Genomic DNA, 27,030 nt, shown 5'->3' on the forward strand with positions numbered 1-27,030 from the left:
CAGGTGATTCCCACCTCTAATTTGTATATACATCAGATGAAAAGATTTAACAAGGTTTGATACTGTGCATGGTGTATTACATATAAGTGAAATAACATATTTTAAATGTTATTTTTATAACAGTTTAATAATAATACTATGCTTGAACCAAAATAATTGTATTGTAATGAGGATTTTGGAAACATATACAAAATAATGAATAATGTAGTGTTGATTATGTGCAACAAATAGATGATACATCAAAATAGTTCCTCGTAACTGAGCTACTACACATTGAATTGTGAGGTGAAAAGTGAAAAGACAGACACTTAAAAATTCAACATTTATGTATGAAAACATCAAAATGTAGTTTATTAACATTGTGGTGAAGAATAGTGTAGTTGTCTGACAGTTTGATGTGGTTGTGGTTACTGCAGAATGTGAGCTTTAAAGTTGGGCTGAATACATTAATTGAAGGATTTCTATGCACTCATTTAACGGCCTACTTCCTGTGAAGGCCTCTTGCCTTTGTGATGCAGAGTGGTATTCTGACACACAAACATAATTTAGCTTTACACTTGCACTTGTCATGGTTAGCGAAGGCAAGCCAGTGATGGTTGTGCAGCTATTGCCTCTATTAGGGGGCACTGCTCTGAGCTCTTTTGATTAGCGCCAAAGGAAACCAGCCCAACTGCCTTTCATTACCTCGCCCATTACTCTCCTTTTAAATGACCCAGCTTGTTTAGCTTGAGCTGGGATAATAAATGCCTCCATTTTCAGTTCACCTCTGCTTTTATTTATCCTTCAAACATGGCTGAGGGTTGACACAGGGGCTTGGTATTCTATCTTGGTATTCTTTGCTGGTTTGAAGAGAAATTATCACCTTAAATTTGTGTTTATAGTATCTTATATATATATATATACGTATATATATATATATATACGTATATATACATACGTATATATATACGTATATATATATGTATACATACATATATATATATATATTTTATGTAAGGACGGTTTAGGAGATGATGTGAAAATGTGTGAACCTATAGGTGTGTATGATGCAAATCAGAGAATTGAGTCATGGTAAACAGAGAATTGAAATTTCTTTTGGTCTTTTCCCTTTTCTCTCTCTCTCTGTTGTACCGCTCAGAACTTACAAACCATGGCCAGATGTGTTTTACCTGCACAGACCACTGGCACATCTGTGTCAGCCTATTCACTTGGTACTTGAGATAAAATAGTCAACATCACCATCATTTGTTAGAACAATGTAGAAGCCATATATTAAAGCAGCAGTGGGTAGAATTGGAGCAAAAATGATAAAGATCACTATATCCTGACAGTAGTGCATGAGACAGCTAATCTGAAAAAAAATCATGTGCCTCTGCATCCTCTGGTGCAAGATTTCACAAACACAGTCATTAAATTTCTCATTTTACAGCTTAACAGTACACTACAAGATGTTTCTGAAAACATTTGAGGCGAGAAACAGACATTACAGCAACAGAATATTGATTCATATTTGATCAACGCTGCCTAGTTTGACCGTTTGATCGGAGTTTGCGAGTGATTGACAGCTGCCTCCGTTGAATGAACAGCCAATAGGAACGCTCTCTCTGAAATGACCTGTGATTGGTAAAAATCTCCCGTCAAGGGCTCGATTTTTTTAAAGCCTGAAAACAGAGCCACGAGGAGGTGTAGAAGTCTGGTTTTCTCTCAGAACACTTGAATTACAATATGCTGAAAGGTTATTATGGATTTTTTACCCAATGATGCCAAAAACACTCTGGCTACTGCAGGTTTTAGTAGTATGCTTGGGTTCTTCATTTCAAACAGCCTCTCCTCTATAATATTTACTGATACATATTTGCAGTACTAGCATTCTCCACAGAGTGGCAGTGTTCTATTATAATTTAACTAGTGTGTCGGTTACATGAACTAACTGTGAGCCTAAGTTATGTGTGATGGTCCACACATACACACACACGCTGAGAGGCATAAATCTGTGCCTAATCGGCTCTCCCCAGCCGCCAGGTCCCAGTAGACCCAATAATAACAGCCGCACCACTGGTCTGTTCCTGCCCAGCCCCGACCTGCTGCCAAGGGCGTGCACACACACATGCACACTCTCACTGTGAGATTTTTCCTCGGAGATGGCAAATCTACTTTCATACACATCATACTGCAGATTTCACATGGTCCTTAGGGGCTCTGGATAGAGTCATACTGTGTATGAAGACATCTCAGTATTGGATCAGTACGAGTATGTGGTGTTGCTCTAGTGTTGAGAACGTAAGGGCAGAACACTTATGGCTCCAATGTTTTTTCTATAGTATGACTTTCTTCAGAAGTCCTGCTGCTGTTTTTGGCAGGCCCCGCTCTGTCTGCCCCCGCATCCTCTCTCAAACATTGATGAAACTTAAAAGTGCCAGCATGTTGAGGAGAAGTGGAAGTTCATGTCAGCAAATCCGTCTTTTTCGTAATCTCTTTCCTGCTTTTTTCTTTTTTGCTCACTTTCTCATGGCACCGGCCCATCAGCTCTCTTCTTTCTCATCTGCCTCTCTGTTTGTGTATGTTTGTCTGCCAATCAACATTAAAGCCCCCCTCCAGCTAGTTTTACTTCCTGTCTTTTGGTTAATGTTCTTTCTCACACAGAGAACGGGGGTGTGGTTAGTAGTCAGACGTAATTCATTACCATGGCAACCAGATTGCATCGTTTTTCAACACAGTTTAGATGAATTTACTGTTTATCAGACCACAAATGAGACAAGAATTAGCGCAAGACACCGACTCTTTCTCACTCGCTCTCTTCTTCACCGTCTCCTCCTGGCGAGGCGGCTGTCTGGCTGCTGCTGCTGCACCTCCACACGCCGGCCACAGCGCACGGGAGAACGGATTAACGTTGCAGAGGTTTGCCTATTGACCGTTTCGGGACGTTTTGGAGGTGCAGATTTTGTTTATTTCTCAAACGTGACTTTTCTCTTGTTTTCTCTTGAGCTGAAAGTTGTGCGCTCCCCTTCATCCGGACCTGTTAGAGGCCGGCAAACCTCCAAAACGGCGTCGGCTGTTTTCAGTTAATTTATCTCCAGCAGGAGACAGTAAAGAAGACAGCGAGTGAGAGAGACGGTCAGTATGCTGTGCTAATTCTGCCGGTGAGATTTCATATCCACTGCGTTGATTGCGCACGTTCTTGGCGCACACAAATGCCATTGTGAAAATAAACACACTAAACTAAGGTGGAGAAAACAAAAAAAGAAAAAGAAAACAAGTTGGGCTAGCTAACTACACCTAGAAGGATGACGTATGACTTGCAGCTTCTACCATAGTCATACGTCATATTCTTTGAGCACAAAATGAAGTTATTTATCAAAAAAAAAATGGCAAACAGTTTGGCTAACCAACTTAGTCAGGAAATTACTCAAATAAATATGAAATATCATAGAAATGCCAAAAAACACTGGAAGGGGGCTTTAACTTTTTCTTTGTCCCCCAGCTGATGTGTGCTAACTGTTGTGGTTAGGTTAATCGGTGAAAAGCCTGTCCCGGGTTGGGCTCCGTTCTTGATTGGCTTCTTTCAACCTCCGCTAATGAAGCCCCTCTCAACTAACATAAGACGACCACTGTAAATACCATCAGCAAACACACACACACACACCAATGCTCCCTTCTCCCCACCACCACACCCCGGGCACCGCACACTCGCCACGCTCTGTTGATCTCCCAGAATGTTTGAGCGGAAAAGTTTATCGGGACAAAATTACACCCCCTCAAACCTTCTCCTCGCCCCCCTCCCTGTTTCTCGGCAAGGCTTTCCCCTCTGATTTTCCCCTTTTGTCTTTTCAAACTGCTCTTTCAAGCCGTCGAGCTGATATACGGCGGACACATTTTCACATTTTGTGGCGAGCAAATGTGTTTCCTTTTTCTCTCGCTGATGGAGAAGGGATGGGAATGTGATTGATGAATGTGTGTGTGTGTCATGTTCTAGTCTGCGCATGGCATATATGACACTACTGCCTTCAGGCTAGAATTGAACTTTTTGACCGTATCCTTCATTCAGGATGCCGGCACTTATTGCTATAGTGTTACGTTTGATCCTATTCATTCCATATGCTCGGTCCTCTGACACATGTGGAGCAGAGAGGACGGTCTTTGATGACATGCTCTCTTGCATGACTTAATTTCCCTTATTGTACTCTAACTGTACTCTAACCTTTGTTGATAAGGAGTGAATACACACTCTCTCAAAAACTCTGAAACACACTCCCAGTGACACATTAATACACATATGGTCAGTAGGAGATTAGGATAGTGGCAGCAGTGGGCATAGCAGTCTGTGGGAGGTATGCTCTGACAGCAGTAATCCCTCCTTATCCACAACTGACATGGACAAGAGGATAAGGCCCTTGTCTCCTCTCATTTCAACTCACTGGGAAGAATGGGAGCAGTGGGAAGACCTGTTGCCTCTCCCTGTGTGTCTACACATGCTTTCCTTAAGTCTTTTTCATGTCCTCTGACTGACTGATGAGCTGCCTTCATAAGAATGTCCCATCTCAATGTGGTTTCTGTCTGATTTGGTGGCTGTCATTTTTCCAGTTTTGGCTTTGATAGTATTGCAGTTTCTCTATCATTTAATCCCCATCTGTACCTTTGGTTTGTATATCTGTACAAATGGTGAGAGAGGCAGTTTCCAGACCTGGCAATGGTTTGGGATGTTTTGGAAAGGTTTTGAATATACATTGTTTTGGCTATTGTTTTAAATGTGTTCATACAAATCCTAAAACATGTGTAACGTTATGCAAAATACGTTCCTTGTATTACTAATTTAAAATCCATTGCTGCGCTGTGTGACTATTCAAATGTCACTAGTATCACGTGATACACATTGGTGTATGCAGCTAGTTGTCGGCAGGGATGTCTAAATGCCTGGGAAGTGCATGTTTATTAAGAGACCCTCGCCACCCTGGATGTAGGCTCTGCACCAAAAAGTTAACTTTGGCAACATAGGGGAAGTGACTCTGGTCAGCCATTCTAAAGGGAAAAAGCATCAATACCATGACTAAGAACATAACATGAGTAAGAGCCTCATTATTGTGTCTTACCAATATTAAACTACTAAACTACTACTAATAGCCATTGTAAGTCATAGAAATGGGGTCAAATATCATGGAAAAGTTATGGAAAAGTTTGGAAAATTCATTGGGTGTGGGACCCCTGGCTACAATATATAAATCGAACATATATACACAATTAGGCATTAATCTGTGTGTGGGTGTGTGCTGTGTTTTTGCGATCCTATGTAGCCCAATAGGTATTCCATGTGTCCATGTTTGCCTATAACACAATCACACAGCAGCGGCAGGCAGCCCTCACTTTTCTCACCTACTGTGCACATTTGTTTGTTATGAAGCCTTTGTTCTGTCACCTGCAACTCCGTCTACGATAACTTATTTTGTTTCCATGTAGCACATCATGCACTATAGCAGTGTACAAACCAATGCAGTAGTCCTGCAGTGAATCCTCTGTGAAGCTGGAAGTGGTCGCCTGAAGTTTTTGACGAGCCTGCGGGTCACAAGCCCGCGGTTCAATAAAGACGAATCTGGGTGGGGATTGAAAGAACAGCGCTTGCCACCATTGAAGTGCCTTCGAGCAAGAGCCACTCCCTCATCACCACAACTGATGTGCTCCAAACCCCCAACTGCTCCAGCGGAGCCACTCGGTGGCCAGCAGATCAGACAGTGGTTGTGCTGGGCGGCTGCTGGGTGTGAACGTGTGTGGCTGTGTGGCTGCGAACTGGGCGTTCGGGACAAAGAGATCGTTGCTCTCAGCTCTGCCTCCCTGGTTAAATAAAGGTTTAAAGAAAGTTTAGAATGAACCGTTCAGTCAGTGAAATAATGGAGCAGCCGTATAGTTATTGTTTGGTATCTTTGCTCTGTGATAGCAGATATCTTCCCCTTGAGACTAGAGTCAGAGCGCACAGTTAGACGCCAGGTGGCGGTAAGGCTGATTAAAGCAAAGCAGCAGCAATGATGGTTGTGTTTCGTTGGATAGACGTTACAGTGGTGCATTTCACTTGTGAATGAAGCAGCTGCCTAAACTAGCCGGCAGGCTTCACTCCATTTTTTGCTGCGGGAAGTGTTGATATGGTCATTTTATAGGCATTTGTAAATGGCGATTTTTGTATTTGACTTCATTATATTGAAGGTGTTTCTAATATGTTGTCCTCCCTATTTACCTACGTGAGCGAGGCAGATTAGTACAATAACAAAACACAACCATTCAGGTTATAAATACTGTAATGAAATGCTTTCAATTTATTGCAGTGCAGTTGAAACTCATCATCATTGTTCTCTCTCCCGAATGGACTTGTCCATTGACTCAACAAGTAGTGTCGGTATTTGTGTGTGTGTGTGTGTGTGTGTGTGTGTGTGTGTGTGCCTATTAGCTTGAATGTGTGTGGGCATAGTTGTAGGTCAGAGCTACCATTAATTATTGATAGAAGAAGTGTAGCGCATGTGCTGGTAGAAAGTGTTGCTAAGCAAGAGCTTTATCCTGCCAGAGACATCTGCGAGAGAGAGACAGAGATGACACGTGAGTGAGATAAGAAATAGAAAGAAAGAGACCGAAAGAGTGATAGAGACAGATTCAGATGACCTATAGATGAGTGTGTGTCCTTCCCGCTAACGAACAGAAAGACAGAAGAAGAGAGAGCAGAGAATATACCAGCACCTGCTGTTAGAGATGGAGAGAAGTCCACGGGGGCCAGTTTAAAGGTCACAGGAAAAGTTCTGCAAAACAAGATTTTTAAGGATGTACAGAAGAGGATAACATAGCATTTTTTTTAAGAGAGACAGCGATTGGAATTGGTCAGACTGATCAGTGTGTCTTTCCAAGTGGCTCTGAAGCTGTGGGTGTTAGAAAGTGCTAAAGATGATGAGCCGCCAAGCTTATTTTTACCGGGTCCCTCCCCAGGAGCTCCACCGCCGCAACCAGCTCCAGGCCGACCCGGCCAAGACCAGGGCTCTGCAGACTGTCATTGATATGAAGGTAGGATTCGCAGCTCTCAACAATAGCTGGTTTAGCATGCTAAGTAATAATGTGCTACACGGGGGAGTGTGTATGACATCAGCGAGGCTGCGGTAGGTGTGATAAGAACTAAAGTCTGTTGTTGTGTGATCTTGTTTGAGCAGCGTAGTTTGCTTTTCAGCTGTTGCCTGGTTTAGTCTGATATCAGCTCCATACCAACAAAGCTTTAATTATTGATGTACGCTGCCGTAACGTGAGCAGCGGCAGAGGATCTGGCTTAGACACAAACATACATGCACAAACAATCCAAGAAAACATTGTCTCATTGTTGCCTCGTGTCCGTGTGGCGGGCCCTGCCCAAGTAAAGGCCATTATTGGCCCATGCAGAGCAGAGCACTTATTCAATTTGTTTCAAATGTCACATATGGAAGCTTTCACTCTCATCTCAGCCCTTTGAAGTCGTCAGAGCTGTGAAAAATGCAGTTGACTCCACATGTGTCTGCATGCAACCACCCCCCCCCCCCCCCCCCCCCCACACACACATATGTAGTGTTCATTCAGCAAACGCTTGTTCTAAAAGTGGTTCCTTTACAGCGAAACCACAGTTATTTTTCACACATACTTTGTGATTTGTCTGCCTATTAACGGACTGCACATGTGCTCGGATGCCCACGCTGTTGTAAATGCATGAGAGGGGCCAAATTAAATCTGACTGCATTAATTGGAAAGTCAAAACAAGCGTTGCCAGAAGGATTAGACATATGAAGGGGGGGAAGAGACAGAACGTCTTCCTTCGACGACGTTGATAATGAGGAGGACATTTTTTTCCTGCGTCGTGGCTTTTTTGTAATTGTCCTGAAATGTTGTTGAGTATTGATGCAAAATTCTGTGTTACTTCATCCTATGTGTGTGCATGTTTGCTCCAGTTTCTGCGTGGTCTGTGCTGTTGCTTTCTCTAAGCGGTGTATGTTTTGTGATTGCAGAACACCAACCCCCCTTTCTGTTTTGATCCTGACGTTATCTGGCAGGTACAGTAATGAGTGCTCACCTCTTAATCCTTCTGTCAGCTCAACATGGGATTACAAATATACAGCATTTGTGTTTTTCCTCTATCCCTATCATGAATTCTTCCTGGGTTGGACTATGTACAGTAGTTCATGTTTCAGCGGTTTTGAGGCCTAGCCTTTCTTACATGTATTTGTATCGTACTGAATGTTGTTTTTTGATATTACCCTCTGTGTTTTCTTTGGGTTTGGCTTGTTTCTCTTCCTCTGGGTGATGTTTTTTTTCTCCCTGTGCTCTGGAGCAGAAACAGATAGCAATCGGTTATTAAAGATAGAGCATGGCTTATAATACAGACATCAACATGAAGCACTGTGAATGATGGAGTAGCATAGTCTGTGTGTGGGCATTTCTGTATTGTGTCGAGGAATTCCTCTAGATGCCTGAATGCCCCACCTTGACTTTTTTTGTGGGTGTTCATTGGAAGTCTATGTCCTTGCAAACAATCTTTTAGTGTATGTATTATATGTACCTTTGGTCTGGTCTACGTGTGTGTTTAGGATGGTACATGCAGCGCCGTGTGCTAGGCAGGGCTGATGTCAGAGGATGTAATAGAGGTCAGATGCGTACACGTTGCCTGCGGTTTGTGCTGATGGCATCATGCAATCTGCTTCCATTTATTCAATTACCTGTCTCTTCTCTTCCAAGGTTTGGCATTTAACGTATATATGTCTGAAGCCGTGCAGCGAAACAACCTCAGGACCTGTCCATCCATGATAGACTCTTCCATTCCCTCATAGATAGATACTGCAGAGGAAACCATTGTGGTTGCACACAACTGCATGCTGTGATATTTCCCCTGTTTTCCAGACATTCTAGTCAGACATAGAGGTACACATTAATAGGTTATAATGTAGATACAGGACGCTACGAGGTCCTCTGGGATTATGCTGAATCACTGATACGGAGTGTGATCCGGGCTGTGTTTCGACAATTTCTGTAACTTTACGAAACCGTCATTCACTCACTTCACGCTGTTATTGGCCAGCTGTTAAGAGCTGAAACAGGAGCCAGGGTTTGAACTTCTCCCTCAAGCTCTCTTTTTACATTCTACACAGCTATTTGTGTCACTTTTCATGTGAACAAACAAGTGCAGCACTATGAATGTCTTCCAGGAGAGAAAATATGTGCCGTTATCCCTGTTTTTTAACAATATTGCGTCCATTCCCTCCCGGTTTAGCCCGCTCTCTCCCTGTTTTTTTACTTTTTTGCATGATATTTTAGAGGGATAAATTTATAGATAGACCAATAACTTGTGAGATAGGTAAGCCCTTATTAAGTCCAGAGCCTAATATCCAAAGTCAGATAGGAACTCTGATGAGGACGCACTTGGCGTTGAAACGATAGTCTTTTAATAAAGTTGATTGCCTTAAATCTGTGTGCTCCAGTGTGCTTTGGACCTGGTGCCTGAAGTCCCTCCTGTTACAAGATTGCCCTATTCTGTGAGCGCCGGACTGGCCTACTATTCCTTGTGAAACGGTTGAAGCGCATGAAACCTCCTTTCTTCAATCCAAAGTCAGATCTTTGTTAGTCTGACTCACCGGATGTAGACTGTGGGTATAAGCCTGCTGTTGGCCGGTTATCTCGTCAGCATTCTCTTCCCATTCCGCTATCTATTTTACAAGGTCACTGTCGCTCTATCCTGTGCTTAGTGCTGCCCAAGATGATTCTGATTGGTTTAAAGAAATACAAACAAGCCAGAGAGTTTTTTCCCCCTATACCAGAGTGATAATGTGTGGATCCAGACATTTCTTTAGCGCTGACACAGCGCTGTGGAGATAGGTCTGTATATGCGTGACTGGATCTTTGCTGACTCTTTGCCTGCCTACTGTCGCTGGTGCAGGACACCAAGATCTCTTCCCTGGAGAGGAACATCAGAGACTTAGAGGATGAGGTCCAGATGTTAAAGACTGGCGGCCTGCTGCACCCCGACGACAGGCAGGAAGAGCTCAAGCATGTGGACATCTACAAGAGCCATTCTAAATTCATGAAGACGAAGGTAGAATGTCTCTGCTCACCACCTGAGATGACCCGAGCAATGCATGTTTAAAAAAACATCATTACAACCGTCTGAGATCCTGTTGTGTGCATGTTGCTTGTCGCCATTGCATGCTCATGGAGAAACAAGCTTTTTGGTGAAATCTTGAAAATGCCTGCTACAGCATGTTGTGTCATTTGGCTGCTTTTAACCTCCCGCGTTGCATGGATACCAAGAACTCCTACGCTTTTAAATGTATCTCTTATTGCATATTCAGGGTGACGGTCCTTGTTTTTCCTTATTTCCCATGAAATGCTCGTGTGCCACCTACCTTACCTGAGATGACCAAGCACTGTGCTGCTCTCCTATCTGTGAAGGCTGACTGTTCTGAGGGCAGCAAGCTCCTATCAGCTTACAGTGTCTGTTTACTGTCCTACCTTCAGCTGACAGGAAGACCTTTAGACTAAGATGTCTCTATTCCAGGCTGTGTACTGGTTTATTCATTGGGACACAGCAGTGCCCAGACTGACATGCACGCATTTGAATAGGCACAGGAAAATATTCTACAGGAGTCATATCGTAACTGTAGCTACAAAAAGTAATGCACTCATTTGTATTTATTGCATGAAATCAATTTGTATATAATCCAAGTAATGTAAAGTGTAATGTAATTGTGAAACAGGGAGTATAAAAAGCGACAAACACCACGCAGGGGGGAGGTCAGAGTGGACGGGTGCTTCATGAAACACTGGACTTTTGCCCAGGAGACCGGTGTTGGTACCCCGCATGAAACCAGAAGTCAACATTGATTTATTTGTCACGTAACTTCCGTACTTAAGTTACGCCACTTCTGGAGTTATTTTAACCCAAACCACGATCTTTTCCTAAACCTAACCAAGTTGTTTCCTATGAAGACGGAAGTTTATTTTGCAAAAAACTGGAGCGGGCATTGACACCTGCATCAAGTGTTGCTGGACATTCGTAGGAAAACGCATTAAAAAAAAAGTACGAACTTTTTGTAAGATATCATACAAACAGTTGTATGAGGATACTTTTTATTAAAAATGTAGTTTAAAGTTTCACAAAGTTTCTATCTTGAGTGTCCATGATGGCTGAGGCCCATGAGTAGCGCTCCATGTGAAAATGTTCCTCTTTTTGTTCATTAATGGTGCTCTTTGTAGGGCCCATTTGTCATTGCATCGGGGAAGTTCTTCTTGATGCAATCATAAAAGAGATGTTTTTATGAATAGGGCCCTGACGGATGAATGTGAGCTTACAACGACAGAGGAAAGAGCTCTCTCCTCACCCATACTGACCTTGATATACATCACAGTGATGGCCCTGGCTCTCTCTCTCTCCCATGTCTCATCTTTCTGCGTATACACAGTGAGACACCCACGCTCATGGATATAGATAGACACACAGATTCATCCTATATCCTTGAAGTGTTTAGGGTCCTGGTCTTTCAGCAGTGCTGGCGACTGGTGTTGAGGTGAGACTGCGATAAGAGAAACCAGAGAGGACGGCATCCCTGTCCTCTCTGGTTTCCTCTGCAGGCTTTGATTTGCTCGAACACTAGAAAGTGGCTTCTGAGAACATGAACATTTGTTCAAGTATGACAGAGGTGAATTTATTTATCCAGATTATCATTTCTAACAGAGCTGAAGTGTGGAGGAGTGCGGAGGAGCACGCAGTCAGCTGGGAAACATTTTCCCAGCTGGCTGTGTGCCGTAGTTTAGTGGCTTTCTGTCTTCTTGTCTTTGTGTCTCTGTAGGAGCAGGCCTTGACACAAAGTCTGTCCTCCATCAGAACAGCTCCCAACTTCCTCCTCCCCACCCAACAGCCCTGGATCACAGAACAACCAGAAGTACCCCTCTCACTAGCCTCTCTCCTCTCTTTCATTCAACCTAACATTCTTGCTCCTAATTGTATCTAATGCTTTATCACTTTATCATATTATTTTTGTAGCCAGGGGAGGGGGATAATATTCAGAGAAAAAATTCGGATTAAAGTGATACATTTACGAGAGAAAAAACTCAGATTTTCTCTGGTATTAAAGTGTTAAATTTATGAGAAAAAAACTTGGATATTCTCTTATATTATAAAATCATACATTTGCGAGAAGAAAATCATAAATTTGCAAGATTAAAGTCATGAATTTACGAGAAAAAAACTTGGATATTTCCTGAGATTATACACTCATAATTTTGCGAGAAAAAAAATCAGAAATTGCAAGATTAAAGTAGTAAATTTACTGACTCCGTATTAATATTTTGACCTACAATGGCCCTAATATGCCGTCGTAATTTCTCCCTGTCTTACTAACCTTTTCACCTTCTCACCTCACAGAGTTCCTTTTTTTTCCTCACCTCACCTTTTGGCTCCTGTCTCCTATTATACAGTCTCTCTTCTCTCTCTTGGGCTCTTTATTTCTATGAGTAAGAGGTTGATTGGCCAAGCTCTGGTCCAGTCCCCCATTATGAGGTGGACCCTGCTCACACAATTAGAGAAATCTCTCCTCAAAATCAGCTTTGTGCATTTTTGGCACCAGTAGACAGATGACAATCTTCTGCACATAGCTAGCCTCAGCACAGAAACCTCCCTCTGTTAATGCATTTGATTTACTTTGTGGTTTTCGGTCCTGTTCTGCATGGCCTTCCTTAAACAAATCTGTAATCTGTCAGCTATGAGAGTGTAATATTGCTCCCCATAACTCTGCATGCCTGCATGTATTTTCACTCTTTGGCTGTTTGACTTGGTGTGTCTATAGAGCAGACAGTAGGCCTGGGACCCCCCTGAGTGACGATTGATAATGACGGGCTGGCTGATAATTCAATATTGTAATATATAGGGGTGTAACGATACATCAGTATGGATCGATATATTGATTCAGTGATCAACGGTCCAATATCATTGATGCAAAGTGAAAACATCGATGTATATCATCATATTTAAGATGTGCCTTTATTTTGAAATTCCCTTGGCACGTCTGTGTCACCATTTCTGTCAAAACGTACCTTATTCCTAAACATTCAAACAGTGCTTAAGCATGAGGAATGTGGCACTTGATAGTGAACAACAGGAGCTCTCTATGATGTATTTTTTTATTCTTTTTATGAAAAAGAATAAATAGTTTTTCATTTAAATGTCTGGTAGAGCTCAGTAATAAAATTGTGAAATCATATTTTAGTTGTTTTGTGAGGTTATGTAAATGTAACTGATTGTGTTAAATGGGCATATGATATCGTCTCATATCGATCATAGGCACGTGAAGTGAATTGAATTGAAATTGTATCGTGGCAGACTTTGTGATATCGGCACATATTTCTCCAAATAAATGTATCATACCCAATTTACATATTAAGATATTAAAGTTTAAAATTTCATGTTTAAATTGATGATAAAAAAGTTAATTTTTTGTTTATTATAGTAAAAGTTTGACTTTGAATAAAAAAGTTACACTATTCACCATATTGAATGATGAGATAGCTATCACGCTATCAATTTTGTCCCTATTGCTCACTCCTTTATAATCAGCATGTTTAAGCCTCTTTCAAAACACTTGCTTGTTCTTAAAGTTCTGTTCATAGAGAACAAAGCGTGGGGAAAATGTTTTTTGCTGGAGGTGTGTGTGTTTATGTGGTTTGAAAGTTGTTGTTATCTGCAAGTTTATCTACCGACTCAATGATGACTAAAAGGTTTTCATGACTAATTAGTTGTTTCTGTGATTGTCAGATAGAGCAGCTGAAGCAGGAGCTGAACAGGAAGGAGTCGGAGATGCAGGCCCTGCAGACCAAACTGGAAACGCTGACTAATCAGAACTCGGACTGCAAGCAACACATCGAGGTGCTAAAGGAGTCGCTCAGCGCCAAGGAGCAACGGGCCAACACACTGCAGACAGAGGTCAGTACACACACCCACACACACACACGCCGAGGAACATAGCAGTTTGGCCAACACTGGCACAGTGATGATGATCAATGTGGAAATGTAGCCTTTGTTGCCACACTGTATGCACATATACTTATGAGAGGACAGAGGTCATCACAGCCTCTGCAAGTGTACACAGTCCTGTCTTTTTTTCTGCTTTGGTTTCTCTCTCTTTCTGTTTCTCTAATGGACGTTGAGGTGGGTGGAGAACGAGTCACTGTGTGTGGCTCCTTTAGTCCACCAGTGGGCTGGTACGTGTGGGCTGGTCAGTCAGAGGGCTGGAGAAAGCTGGCAGCTATTCGTCTTCATCTCTGAAGTTTCTTAACTCTATAGCTCTAATGATTTTATCATTGCTGTTAGGGATGGAGGCGGGTTGTATGAAGAGATGGAGGAGAGTGTGTGTGTGGGGAGGGTGGGGGTGGGTAGCATTTAGCATTTCTCTCCATCACTCTCTCGACTTGGAACTGATACTTTAGATCTCTTTGTGTTAGGCAGTTGAGAACGGCCTGCTAACTATGTCCACTCATCATTACAGGAAGCAATTTGGGCCAAAATTAGGCTTAATTGTCCATACATGTGCAAGGAATTTTGGCTCTCGCAGTTAGCAGAATACATCATACTTATACCAAGGAATTGGTTTTCAGTGGGTGGTTTTTCTGTGTGTACACGTTTCTGTTTGTGTGTCATACTGAAATGGCATGTAAAGAAATGTTGGTGTCCTCTTGCCTTAGGTGTAACTTTATGGCAAAACCAGGAGACATTTCCTTCTTTGCACAGTCCTTGCACATGATGAGTTGTTAATGTGTAAAATCACTTGGTCACTTATCTGGATTTTTGCAACAGCAGAATATGATATATTTCTTCTTATGACATAAATGTTCTTCCTAGTGATTTACATACTAGCTTTGTTTTTGATGGTGTTGTTTTGATGATTTGTATCAGCTGGTTGGTAATCCCCGGCAGGTTCCTGGCTGCTGTTTAAGAGGGGTCACACCCACAAATGCCTCAGAAACACTGAGGAACGCCTCAGGCTCAAACACGTCTGTTTCCTTCTGCTGCTGTGCGTCATTAGAAGCGTTGCATACTTATTTTCAAGTGCTGACGACTTCATTCGCTAGTTGTAAAACCAGAAGATATGTCACCCCCAGTAATTTATTTTTTTCTCCCAATTACTGTAAGTCTATCTCATACCCACTAACCCACCGAGAGAGGTCAAGAGAGACGGAGGCTCTTCAGCCTATCACTCCACAAATTCCACTTTTTGTTCACACTTTTCACAAATCATGGTGGCAGCAGACCAGTGTCGTCTGACTTGCTGAAACCTGTCACCATTGATGGCTAGCTAATGTTTTCTAACTACATGTATGTGCAGCTGAGGCCAACTGTTAGTCATGATGCACTGTAACAAAGAGGTTTGCTAACGTTATTCTGGTAGTCATACAACCAATATCATTTTTAACGTACAAACTATCTAACTTTAGTGAGCAACACATTTGCATGTGGATACAGTATATTATTTGGATGGATATGCTCTTTCTATTAGTATGAACACAACGTTTTTTTTAGCTAAAATTTTCCTCTTAGGTTATAACCCCCTCTCTGTCCGAGAACATTTTCTTTAGGTTGCCAGGAAGTAGATTATTTCTTGCTTTGTACATCATTTGTGCAGTCTTAAATTTGACCAGATCCATGACCTTCAAAGCATGTGACTTTAAAAACAGCGTGTTAGTGTGTTCGCAGTATCCTACATTGTTTACTATCCTCATAGCTCTTTTTTTGTAGTCTGCATGTGTGCTTTTGTACGTGTTACCCCACTCTTCCACACAGTAATTCAGACACAGTAATACAAGTGAACAATACAAAGTGTGTAACGCTTTATTATCCGGAATGAGCCTCGTTTTTCCCAGAACGTCAACGCTGCTTGCCAACTTTGCTCTCACACATCTTATATGAGGTTTCCAGCAGATTTTGTAGTCTAATATCACACCCAGAAATGTATTTTTTCATATACTCTTTCTATATTAACATGGTAACACACTGTGTACAGTATAGTTTCTGCATAACACATGAATATTATACCATTAGAATATATGATTCTTGTTGGTGTAGACTATAATTGTAGTAGGTTGAGCCAGTAAATGTCTCTGCCAATTAGTCGAAATGGAAATGATGCCCTCGAGTGGGCAGGTGTGGTGTGTGTATCTGTGTCCGTTAATATGACACAGATATGTTTATGCATTAACATGTGGGTGCATGGCAAGGGAATTATATATAATTGACTATAATGTTCACTGGGTACATCACTGTGCTCTTCTTCTCACTTCTCATAGGCTACTGCAGCGGGGCTGTAATCAGACCCGACAGTCGTGATCACCACAAACACACACACACAGTCACACACGCAAAGACATACACACAAAAAACACGTACGCTGTCAGTGCTGATTGCTGGACTCTCATCTCCGGTCTGGGGTAGTTTTTCCCTGCTATTGAAGTGGCATTTCCCCCCGCTTGGGAAAGGCTAGGGTTTCCTGGGCTAAGTGGGCAAACCAGAGGATGAGTAAAGATATTGAGTGCGCTTGAGGCCGGCCGCGGCCCTGCATTCCTCTACTGTCTGTCAGTCATTCGGCCAGAAAGCACAGCCGTTTCTCTCAGGATCTCCCTTCTCACCTCATTCCTTCCATCCACTCATATTATTACTTCATCAGCTTTCCTACATCTCATTCAAAATTCCCCCCAGAGCCCCAGATTTCCTTTCTGTTTCACTCATGACTACTGAGGCATCATACCCCTCCCCATATATACGTCTGTGTGTGTGTGCCAGGCGGGTCTCCTCGTGAATGACAGTGATTGGTACAGTAGTCCACTCCCCCAGAGACAGACCGGTGTCTCCCAGACCTGAGGAGCAGCTTCATCTCACAGACACTTGTCTCTAAAAGCAATTCACATCAGGAAGGGACCAAGTCAGCGAACAGAGCAGCCACTGTGAGCGAGGGAATGAGAAAATGGAAGTGTATTTATTTGTCAGTCAAAGTTAAGGACAGCTTCTAAATGGGCGCGAGTGAATACGGCTCCAGATAACTGGAAAATGTGGAAAATAATGAGCGTGTGCGAGTCTGCTGCCCACGCCTGTGGAAACGTAACCCTTTAATACAGTATGCGTACGTGTCATTCTTGAAATGATCACGACAATGCGGGACTGTAACTGTACTCCAGCAGATCAGGTAACCTATCAGAGACCTTCCTGCATATTTAACCAGCCTGCAACAAAGGGACAGGCCACAACCTCAGTAGTAAAGGGGCTTGCAGGTGCTTTGACTGTTTCGTTTTTCTTTGAGAAGATAGTTTTGAACATAAATATTGTAGTAAAAGAGGCCAAATCAGACAGACTTCAAGGCCTGTTTATTTGATTCAACTGTTCCCAGTCACACTTGGTCTCTGTGACGACATGCTAAGTTGCACATTCAGTGTACTCTGATCTGTTTTTGAGATGCCAGGAAAAAGCCTTATACAAGCAAAAAAAGAAAAGTAATTTTCTACAACAAATCATTTGCATGTGTGGACTGGATAGGCTGCTGGTAGGATAGTTGTTGGAGCTTTGTTCTGGTTAAAAGGTATCACAGACTTTCATGTGGAAATATACTTGACTTACAAAATGTCTTAGCACAACTAATTCCTTCTCTGTGTGACCTGTCATTGCTGTCTCTGCTGTCTTCTTTAGTAGTAACTCTTGAGAGTCACATCATCTGGGTTATTACCTTCAATGTTCTGATGCAACAAATCATGTGTTTAATGTCTTTGGCAGATATTAGCTAAGATTGTCATTTTCTGAAGGTCGATATGCTTTGATTTACATGTTCATCTCTTGAGGCGAGCATTTTGCAGGTGGCCACTTAACTCACAGAGGGGAAATCCAGACCTGAAGTAGGTTCAAGGTGCTTAAGTCAAAGTCTGAATCAGGCACATAAATAACACATTAACATAACATTTGATATTTTATTCCTCGCTTAATGCCAACAGAAGTATGAGTAGCAGCACGCCTTTAATTTACATTTTGTGATGTGGCAACACGTCTGTGTTTACAGAAGGCAGTCTGCGACGTTTCAGTTTAAATCTCTCACATGTGACCTCACATATCTTGTCCTGTCTTTCATCACCAGAGTTTTGCAGTGTGTCCTGCCAGAAGGCCTCCGCTGAGTTTTGATGTTGAGGTTGAGCTGTAATGACTTGAAGAAGATATAAATGACTCAAAAATGACTGTATCGACAGTGATGAATAGGGAAAACAAGAGGAAAATAAAAAAAAAAAAAGAATCTGGAAGCGGGAGAGGGAAAGAAATCAAGGATAGACGGAGCGACAGAAGGAAGTGAGAAGTGAGAGAATAGAGTTGCTTGATGGATGTAGAAGGCTGGGGGCTTTTGTCAGTGAGTGATGCGATGGTACGGTGTGCTGTGGTCCCTGCTGGACTATTTGTGTTGATCTTTCCTTGTTCTCTTTGCTGATTAATGGTTCATGTAGGTAGTGAGGCGGAGGAAAGATGTGGTCTCAACCTGGTTACACTCCGCCCTGAGCTCTCGTCCCGCTGCGTTCTCACTCTCTGTCTTTCTTTCTGCCTCATTCCCTTTTGCTCCCTCCGTCCATATTTTCTCTTCCCTCACACTATCTGCCTCCATCTGTCTTCTATCCCCCCCATTTTCTCGCCTACTTCTTCTCCTCTATCCATTCTCATCCACCATCTGTTGACGCCACTGTAAGACTTTATGTGCAAATTAAACTTGAGTGAGAACTTTAACAGTTCCTGTTATATAGGCTGACCACTAATTATTAACTTCACATTCAAACCCTCTTGTGATGAGTTTCGTTTTCGAACCAGTTGCAGTATATGACCTCATCTGAACCCGACTGACCATGGTCGCCACTCTCAGACCCAACAGCGTGCTCCTGGGTTTCTGGGGCGGTGCGGTTTTGGGATGCAGTGTGAGTAGCGAAGCGTCGGGGCCCCTCAGAACAAACACGGCGCCGTCCAAAATAAAGCCCCCGCGAGTTCTTCAGAGGCCATGTGGAAAAGTCATAAAGTGGAGTTATAGGGGTCAGAATGGGGATGAGATGTTTAATGGTTTACACAGGGAACGAGGTAAATATGTGCAAAACCGAAGGAGCCGACAAACACAAGAGTGTGCACACGGCTACTTATGCACATGCGCACGTAAACATTTGTGTTGTCGTGCATATCGCACACTTCAGCATAAATGTGCCGTTAATTTAGAGGACATCTAAGGTAAATTTAATTTGTGGGATGGTTTATCCCACATGAAGGTCTTCGGGAAGTGCCCGTGCGCTCTCTCCCTACATATGTTTTCTATTTTTGCACATTTTGAAACTAAACACTCATAAACACAGAGAGTAATCAGGGCGTTGCTTGGTCTGCTGTCAGTCAGCGGCTGGTTAACCAGTAGGCAGCGAGGTGCTGATAGAGACAGCCAGAGACAATACTCTCCTTTCTTTTTCTTCTGACCTCCTCTCTCCTCAGGGTCACCCTGCTTTGCTCTGACCACTTAACCTCTAATTTCATATACACACACACACACACACACACACACACACACACACACACATACAGAGATACACTTACACAAACATGCAGTACCACAATAATACAGTTGAAGAGTTTTCCTTTCCAACTTACAGTTCAGTCTTTGTAAATAGTATAATCCGCACCCACCCGACCCCTTATGAGAGCCAATCCGCACTGTTTGACCTGCGAAAATATGCGTTAATCAACCACTCGAACCCGACCCGCAAACCGCCAACTTTATGCATTATTGTAACACAATTGTCAGGACTGAGGTTTGAGACAAGGACAGAAACAAGCTTGTGTGAGTATGAAACGTCATCTCATAGACTTTCATGAAATGACCACGGCCTCTTGACAGCACATTACGTGGTGGTGGTACGGATGTACTTGCCAACCCTCCCGATATATGGCAAATGTTCACACTTTTTTCCTTTTTGTTATCTTAGCCTGTTTCTGAAACTGAACGGTGTGTATAGTCCCTACTGTTTTCACCCGGACGACAATAGAGCTACACCAACTGTTGTTTCCCAGCGGAAGAGAGCAGTCTATGCTCGCTACACAGCGCAGTTTGAGCTCATGTTTAAGCTGCGCTCGCCACAGCGTGCAGCGCCCAACAGCAAAAAGCCGACGTGGCACAGAACAAGCCATTGGAAATAATGGGTTTCAGAGTGCAGTGGTGCCGTTGTCACGTTGTCTGAAAGGACCTTCAGTGAGTGAGAGAAGGAGAGAGAAATAGAGAGAACTAAGATAAATAATAACTCAATTAGGAGCAAAACTAAATAAAAACAGATGAATATTAGTTCATGCCAGAGATTCACATGCCAAAATCACACCAGAGGGGCAATTTATTCTGTTTTCTTTCCTGGGAGTTAAAGGTAAAATCAAAAGTTGAACTTAATAATGCTGTTGCTTTGTACTTATTATTTTGTTACTTTCACTCTTTTAGAGTCTCCAGAATGCAGGACACAAAGTCTCTGAATCTCAGGATTAGGTTATATGAGTTGCATTTGAATTAATTCAATTAACATGTTGGTTCTCATTCGTTCAAAGTTAGTTTTTTAAGCGATAGCCACAGTGTTTTCTGTACTTCAACATCTTGAGGTTGTTTTAAAAAGACCAGCAGAATGACAGACAAGAAACTGTTTTACTTGTTGATCAAACAGAAATCCAGCTGATTTCAGGGGACCTACTGTACACTGCAGACCTCTGCACATGTTTGCCAGAGTGACTGTACAGTGTGATTTGACAGGAAATGGATTCCCTGGAAACAGGATGTAGTAACTGGCGTGCGGCGCTGGAAATGATCAGGAAAAATAATCAAAGAAGGAGCAAGTGTTAATGAGGGGGAACGCCTGCAGCGTCTCTTCCTTTATGTGTGCGTGTGTGTGTGTTGTGTCCATCTCCGCTGGACGAGGTAATGATGATGGATGGAGGGCAAAAGAGGGAATGAGGCAGATGTGTGCAGCGAGGGTTAGTGTGAGTCCCCTCACATTTTCTGTGTCATATATCCATCCTCTGGTACAATACCAAAAGCATGACATGGTTGACCTTTATGCCTTGGCAGAAAACATTCATTCATTCTGTTGACAAAGATCCTTTTGTTAGTGGGAGTTCTGTGTGTGTCTGCGTCCTTGTCTTTTTTTTTTTTTATTACAGCTGCACTTTCCCATGTTCCCTCAGTAGCCCGTGGGCAGACAGCTGTGTTGCCACGGTTTGATCCACAGATGTCGGAGTGTACAATGAGACTGTGCCCCAAACTCCACCTCGCAGCTCCTGCTGTGAGGCAGTTTTACATCCGCTTATTATCCCGAGCCGGCCCCGAGGTGATCCGACTATTACACAATCCCTGATCAGAGCGCCGACTGTTGCCTTAACCCTGTTGGCTTTGATGACACACCTCAAATGACACCCAGTCTAAGACCCAGGACAGGGAACGTCCCTCATTTCCGCACAGCCCCGGTGTCGTCATGTCTGGGGCGAACAGCTCAGGTGGAGAGGAAATCTTCTATGTGTACGTGTGCTTGTATATACAGTATATGTGTGTGTGTGTAAATGAGAGAACCCAGAATCAAGGCAGGGTCTCGGAGAAGCTCGGCCTTTGCTCACAGTCGCGCTGTGAAGTGCCTCATTCTTCCGTTTGACATTGAAACTTCCCCTTGCACCTGTGCACACACACACACACACATTCGTACAGTACATGCCGACATGCATTAATGAGCTCATATGAAGAAAAATCCCCCTTTGGTCTTCAGGCTGTCTAACCTCACAACCAACAGTGACCTCTTGACATCTATTGGAAGTTTCTATTGCCTCATCTGGAAACTATGGATCATTTAGCGCTACTCCTTCTCACATCTGTGCCAACAGTAAAATACACCCAGGTCAGGTGCTTATACACCATCTGTTAATACTGTAAACATATTATTTCATGAGCTGGATTGGCCATTTTTTATTCATCTTTCACCAATCTTTGACAATGCAAACATTTGTCAGTGAAAGCAAAACCAACAGCAACTCTCTGTTTGAACCCAGCTATCCACATTTCTTCTTCTTCATATGAGGGTGTGTTGGTTTCTCTTTGATGCGTACTGTATATTTCAATAAAAAGAGATATTTGGATGATTATAGCCGATATGGGAGACTCTCTGGTGGTCTAGCATCATTTTGAAACCTTCTTTTAGTGATACAATCCAGACTTGGCCACATTAATGGCTATACAAACATGAATTAGTCGAACACTATTTCATAAATTTAGATGATTAATTTCACAGCACGGGCCTTTAAATAAATTACGTCTAATGGCCGCCCTGTGCTGTATTTATACAGGCCGGCTGGACGTCATGCAGCCAGAGAAGTGAATAGCTCACACAGCTGTGTGTAGCGCACCGCAGCAGGCCCGAGTTCAGACATCCCATACACTCCACCAGAACCCACTCTCGGGATTTAACAACTTTTATGGTGGTGTTGTCAGCTGAAGTGACGTTCATACTTATTCTTTGAACACAAAGAATGAGTAAAAGTCATAGTGTGTGTGTGTGTGTGTGTGTATAAATATGTCAATGCGTGAAGGTCAGACATTCAAAGAGCGAAAGATAAGACATCATATTAGGAATGATTTTTCTGGTCAGCCCATGACTCTACTCGTACCCAAAGTTGATGAGTGCGAGTGCAACTGTCAGTGTGCGAGTATGCAAGTATCGGTGCGTCCCCAGGCCTTTGCTGTGGTCTCCTCCGTCGTCTCTGGTTCTGCCGTTTGGACTGCGGTCTACTCATATAGTCCTCGTGTTGTTTATTGCGGCCCGGAGCCGACGCTGGGCTGTGATACCTTCGCAGATTCGCCTGCCAGAAAAACTTTTATGATGAAATGTGAGGCAGGAAAAAGGGAGGTGAGGACAAACAGAGAAGCTGTTTTCTTTAAGCCTCTGTTTTACTTTGCTAACCAGTGTCCAGAATCCACATTTGGCTGTCATGAGAGAGGAAGTCGAGGAGAATGAGTGTGTGTTTATGCATGTGTGTGCATGGTTGCATGTTTAATTGCAGGAACATGCATGTGTGCATGCAGAAAGCTATTGAATTTATGCATGTATGCATGCACACTTTAAAGCGGTTATTAGTTTGTCACTATTCGTTTAAAGAAATTCCACATGTTGCAAAGACTTAAATGTTATGCAACCACAGAATCTTGAAAACATATCAAGGTCATTTTTTTTAAATGATATGGTGCTGAGTGAGGGGCTGGAAGGCTTAAGTGGGGTTTTGGAGGGGTGATATAGATGTGTTTTTTTATTCATCTATTCTGAGGAACGCCTCAATGCAATCTCCAATGTTCCTTTTGGATTTGAACTGGGCAGCATTGGGCCCCTCTACTTCTTTCCCTCACCTTTCACTTTCTTAAGGTCTTTGCACAACAAGTCCGTATTTTTCGAATGAGCTTTTTTAATCCGTCATCCGATAAAAACGTTACGCACAGAAACCTTGCACACTGTGTTGTATTATTCTATTCGTTGTGGATATTCACAGTACAAGACATAACTGAATTAATTACGTTACGTGGATGCAGTGGATAGCGCTAGTCCCAATTTGGGCTACTGACTGAATGACATTAGCATGAAGTTATCGTTTTGCTGCCTAGAGCACAATCACTGCTGTGAAATCATTCCTACATCCTTTGTTTTGCAGCCATCCCTGATTCAATTTCAATTTTTTTATCTCTATTTTTATATAGCGTCAAATCATACCAGAAGTTATCTGGAGACGCTTTCCATATAGAGCAGGTCTAGACTGTACTCTATAATTTAGAGACCCAACAAGAGATCCCTCATGAGCATGCATTCTTATACGACAATGGCAAGGAAAAACTCCCCTTTAGCGGGTAGAAACCTTGGGCAGAACCCGGCTCTGGGTGCTGCCGAAGGTTTCAAGCTGTTCTGCACATACCTGCCACAAAATGAAATTCCACATCTCTGTATTATTTTATTTCTTTATCATAAAGTTTTTGTTGGGAGACGGAGTGAATGTTTATCCTGCCATTTTGGATGATGACGTTTGCATGGACGGTGTCTCTGAGTGGTCAAACAATCCTCTTTTTCCTTTTGACGGATGCGAAAAAACGCAGAAAATCGAACCTGTTCCGAAAACTTTAAAGACGGACAAAAGTTTCGGAGTCGGTGTGTAAACGTGATTGACACAATGTGATTTATTTTTGAACATGCTACAATTTTCGGACGAAAAATACGGACTTGTCGTGCAAAGGTCTTTAATCTTTCTCTCATACACTAAACAAAGAAAAAAGCTGTGATAACAAAACAGGATGTGGTCCCTAGTGTCCAATCGCATAAGCAGAATGAGTACCCCAGTTGTCCTTAAGAGCGTAGGAGTCCTGCTTTGCGTGGTATTTCTCTCACATGGAAACACACAGAAATGCACGACATAGCCGGGAAACGTGGGCCTGTCCCGAAGACAACCCGATCTTGAGGACTTGAGGGATTTTCTCACACCAACACATCACTTTGTCTCACCACAGGCCCCGCACCTTTAAACGGCAATAGGAAAACTCCTGGAGAGCGTGGAGCATGGCTGGAGGGATCATGGAGTGTTGAAAGAGAGGTAGTAGTGGCGGGTTGAAAGGGAGAGGCGTTGTTGGAAGACGACATTGAGAGGAACGGGACTAGAGGGAGAGGAAAATTGGAGAGGAAATTGAAGGAGAAGCGAGAGGTTAATCACCTTGACTTGTTAGCTGTCTGTCATCTCAGCATGTGTGCCACCTGATAAAGCCATACAGTATTTCCTGTAACAGAACTGCTGATGGAGTGGTGGTTTTACCAGTGGAGGAGCAGCATGTCAGTGGTGTTAATGTGCTCTCCACCTTCTTTCACTCAATTCAGTTCAATTCAATATGCTTTACTGGCATGAGTGTGACAAAGACAATATGTCAAAGTAATAATGAGATTAAAAAGGTACAATTCATAAAGTCAAGAAAATAGAAAACAATGAACACCTGCTGTGTGTGTGTGTTCAGGTCGTTTTCATACACCGTTCGTAGCTATACCTACGAAAAGTAATGCACTGTAATTCATATATATATCCCACTAAATCAATTTGTATGTAATCAACTTAATAGTGAACCAGGAAAGAGTGACAAACGCTGCATAGGGAGGAGGTCGGGGTGGATGGGTGGGTCAGAAAACACCGGAGTTCTACCCAGGAGACTGGTGTTTGTACCATGTATGAAACCCGAAGTCAATGTTGATTCCTTTGTCACGTCTAACTTCTTTACTTAAGTTACTCCACTTCCGGTGCAGCTTAACCACTTCCGGTGTGGCGTAACTTAACCACGATATTTTCCCTAAACCTAACTAAGTAGTTTTGTTGCTTATACCTAACCGAGTTGTTTGCTGTGAAGAAGGATGTTTATTTTGAAAAAGACTGAACCGGAAATTGACGATGGACATTCGTAGGAAAACACACGAAAGGGGAGGGATACATTTTCATAAGCTATCATACGAACCGTTGTACGAGAATAAGCCGGTGCGTTTCATTTATCTCCCCCCGTACTTTCACCCAGACTCCTCTCCATCCCACCATCCCTCCTCCGTCCTCATCCGTCCGTCTCTCCCTCCTTGTTTTTCGTGTACTGTGCCTGGCAGCGGTGAGTGCTTTAAGAGGGTATTAGCAGGGCGTCTGTACCGTACTATCACAGCTTAGCGGGCCAGTGCAGGTGAGACAGCAGGGATTTCCTGTTAGGCCTCTCTGCTACATTCTTGCTAAATTGCTCTTTGCCAGGTGGGGCTGGAGGGGAGGAAGGGGGGGGGGTCTCTCGTTCTCCCTCATTCTGTCTCATACACACACAGTGGCAAACACTAATGCACACACACTCATGTGGCAGCACATGGGCGCAGCACTGGGTGACGTGCGTGCGCTAACATACTGTACGTACAAAGGATTAGTGGTGCCACTAGTGTGTGTGTGTATGTGTGTGTGTGTGTGTGTGTGTGCCAGTGTGGAGTGGGGAGGACAGAGCAGGGCTCAGTATTAGACTCTGGTTGTCTGCCAGAGGAGCAATATGAGATAAATACTTCACCATCTTACACCTGGGGGTCCTGGCCTGCTTCTAATGCTGCTGCTTGAGAGGAGCCCTCTGTGTGTCTGCGGGCTGCGCGGTGCACTCTCGTTTTACACAAACACATACGGGCAGGTAGGAACGAACCGTGGCCCAACACAGCCGTACCTCTCGATTGTGTTCTCAGCATATCTGTTGTGTTATTTTCCATTTCTGTAGTTGTTAGTGCCACATTATTGTTTTTTTCTACTGTGGTTTGCTACGCTTTAGTTACTGAAATACTGCCTACAAGTGGTGGAAGAAGTATTCAGGTACTTATCCATAGTCAGTGTATTACCTACAATAGATGACGGTCGGCACGCCCCCAATTTGGAACAGACGGGAGTACCGACACAGGAGCAAAGTAATGTACTGCTGTGGACGGGGCCAGCAGCAAAACATAGTTTAGACCCCTAAAACAAAGGCCCACCTAAAAAAATCAATATTAGTTTAAGTGTACGCTATATTTACAATATTTTCACTGGTTTACCTTACCGTCAGACAGTTATACAGTTGATGTTTCCGACGGGGAGCTGAAGTCGTTATCTATGCTCTCACCAAAGCAACCACACTAAATTAAAAAAACAATAATTTTACCTCGCAGAACACAGGACTTGCTGGTCTACCGCGGCCTCGATCGATTCGTTTATTCGTGTTATTGTGGTACTTTGGATTCACCAAAGACCAGCAACTAGGGATGCACCGATACTGATACTGGATCGTATATCGAGCCAATACTGACTCAAAAAGCTGGATCGGGTGTCGGTGATAATGGGGCCGATCTATTTCAGTTCAATTCTGTTTATATACTATACGATATACATTATATACTGGAATTTGATTTCCTGTTTAAGTTTTGACCAATTTGTTGCTGCAT

General features: G+C 43.0%; 1 protein-coding gene across 6 annotated transcripts in view; it reads left to right on the forward strand.

Annotated features, from left to right (window-relative positions):
* Nucleotides 1-27,030, forward strand: part of LOC119489419 (ERC protein 2-like) — a 184,098-nt gene that overhangs the window by 13,564 nt on the left and 143,504 nt on the right. For 5 of the 6 annotated variants that reach the window (XR_005207175.1, XM_037771807.1, XM_037771802.1 and 2 more), the window contains exons 5-6: nucleotides 9,917-10,072; nucleotides 13,787-13,954. Coding sequence is in view for 5 of the 6 variants with exons in the window: in XM_037771807.1 (XP_037627735.1) it covers nucleotides 9,917-10,072; nucleotides 13,787-13,954 (324 nt within the window). In the remaining variant the exon portion in view is untranslated. The remainder of the gene's footprint in view (nucleotides 1-9,916; nucleotides 10,073-13,786; nucleotides 13,955-27,030) is intronic. The other variant, XM_037771805.1, reaches the window with a different exon arrangement.

The sequence above is a fragment of the Sebastes umbrosus genome, chromosome 6, assembly GCF_015220745.1.
Source record: "Sebastes umbrosus isolate fSebUmb1 chromosome 6, fSebUmb1.pri, whole genome shotgun sequence".
Lineage (NCBI taxonomy): Eukaryota > Metazoa > Chordata > Actinopteri > Perciformes > Sebastidae > Sebastes > Sebastes umbrosus.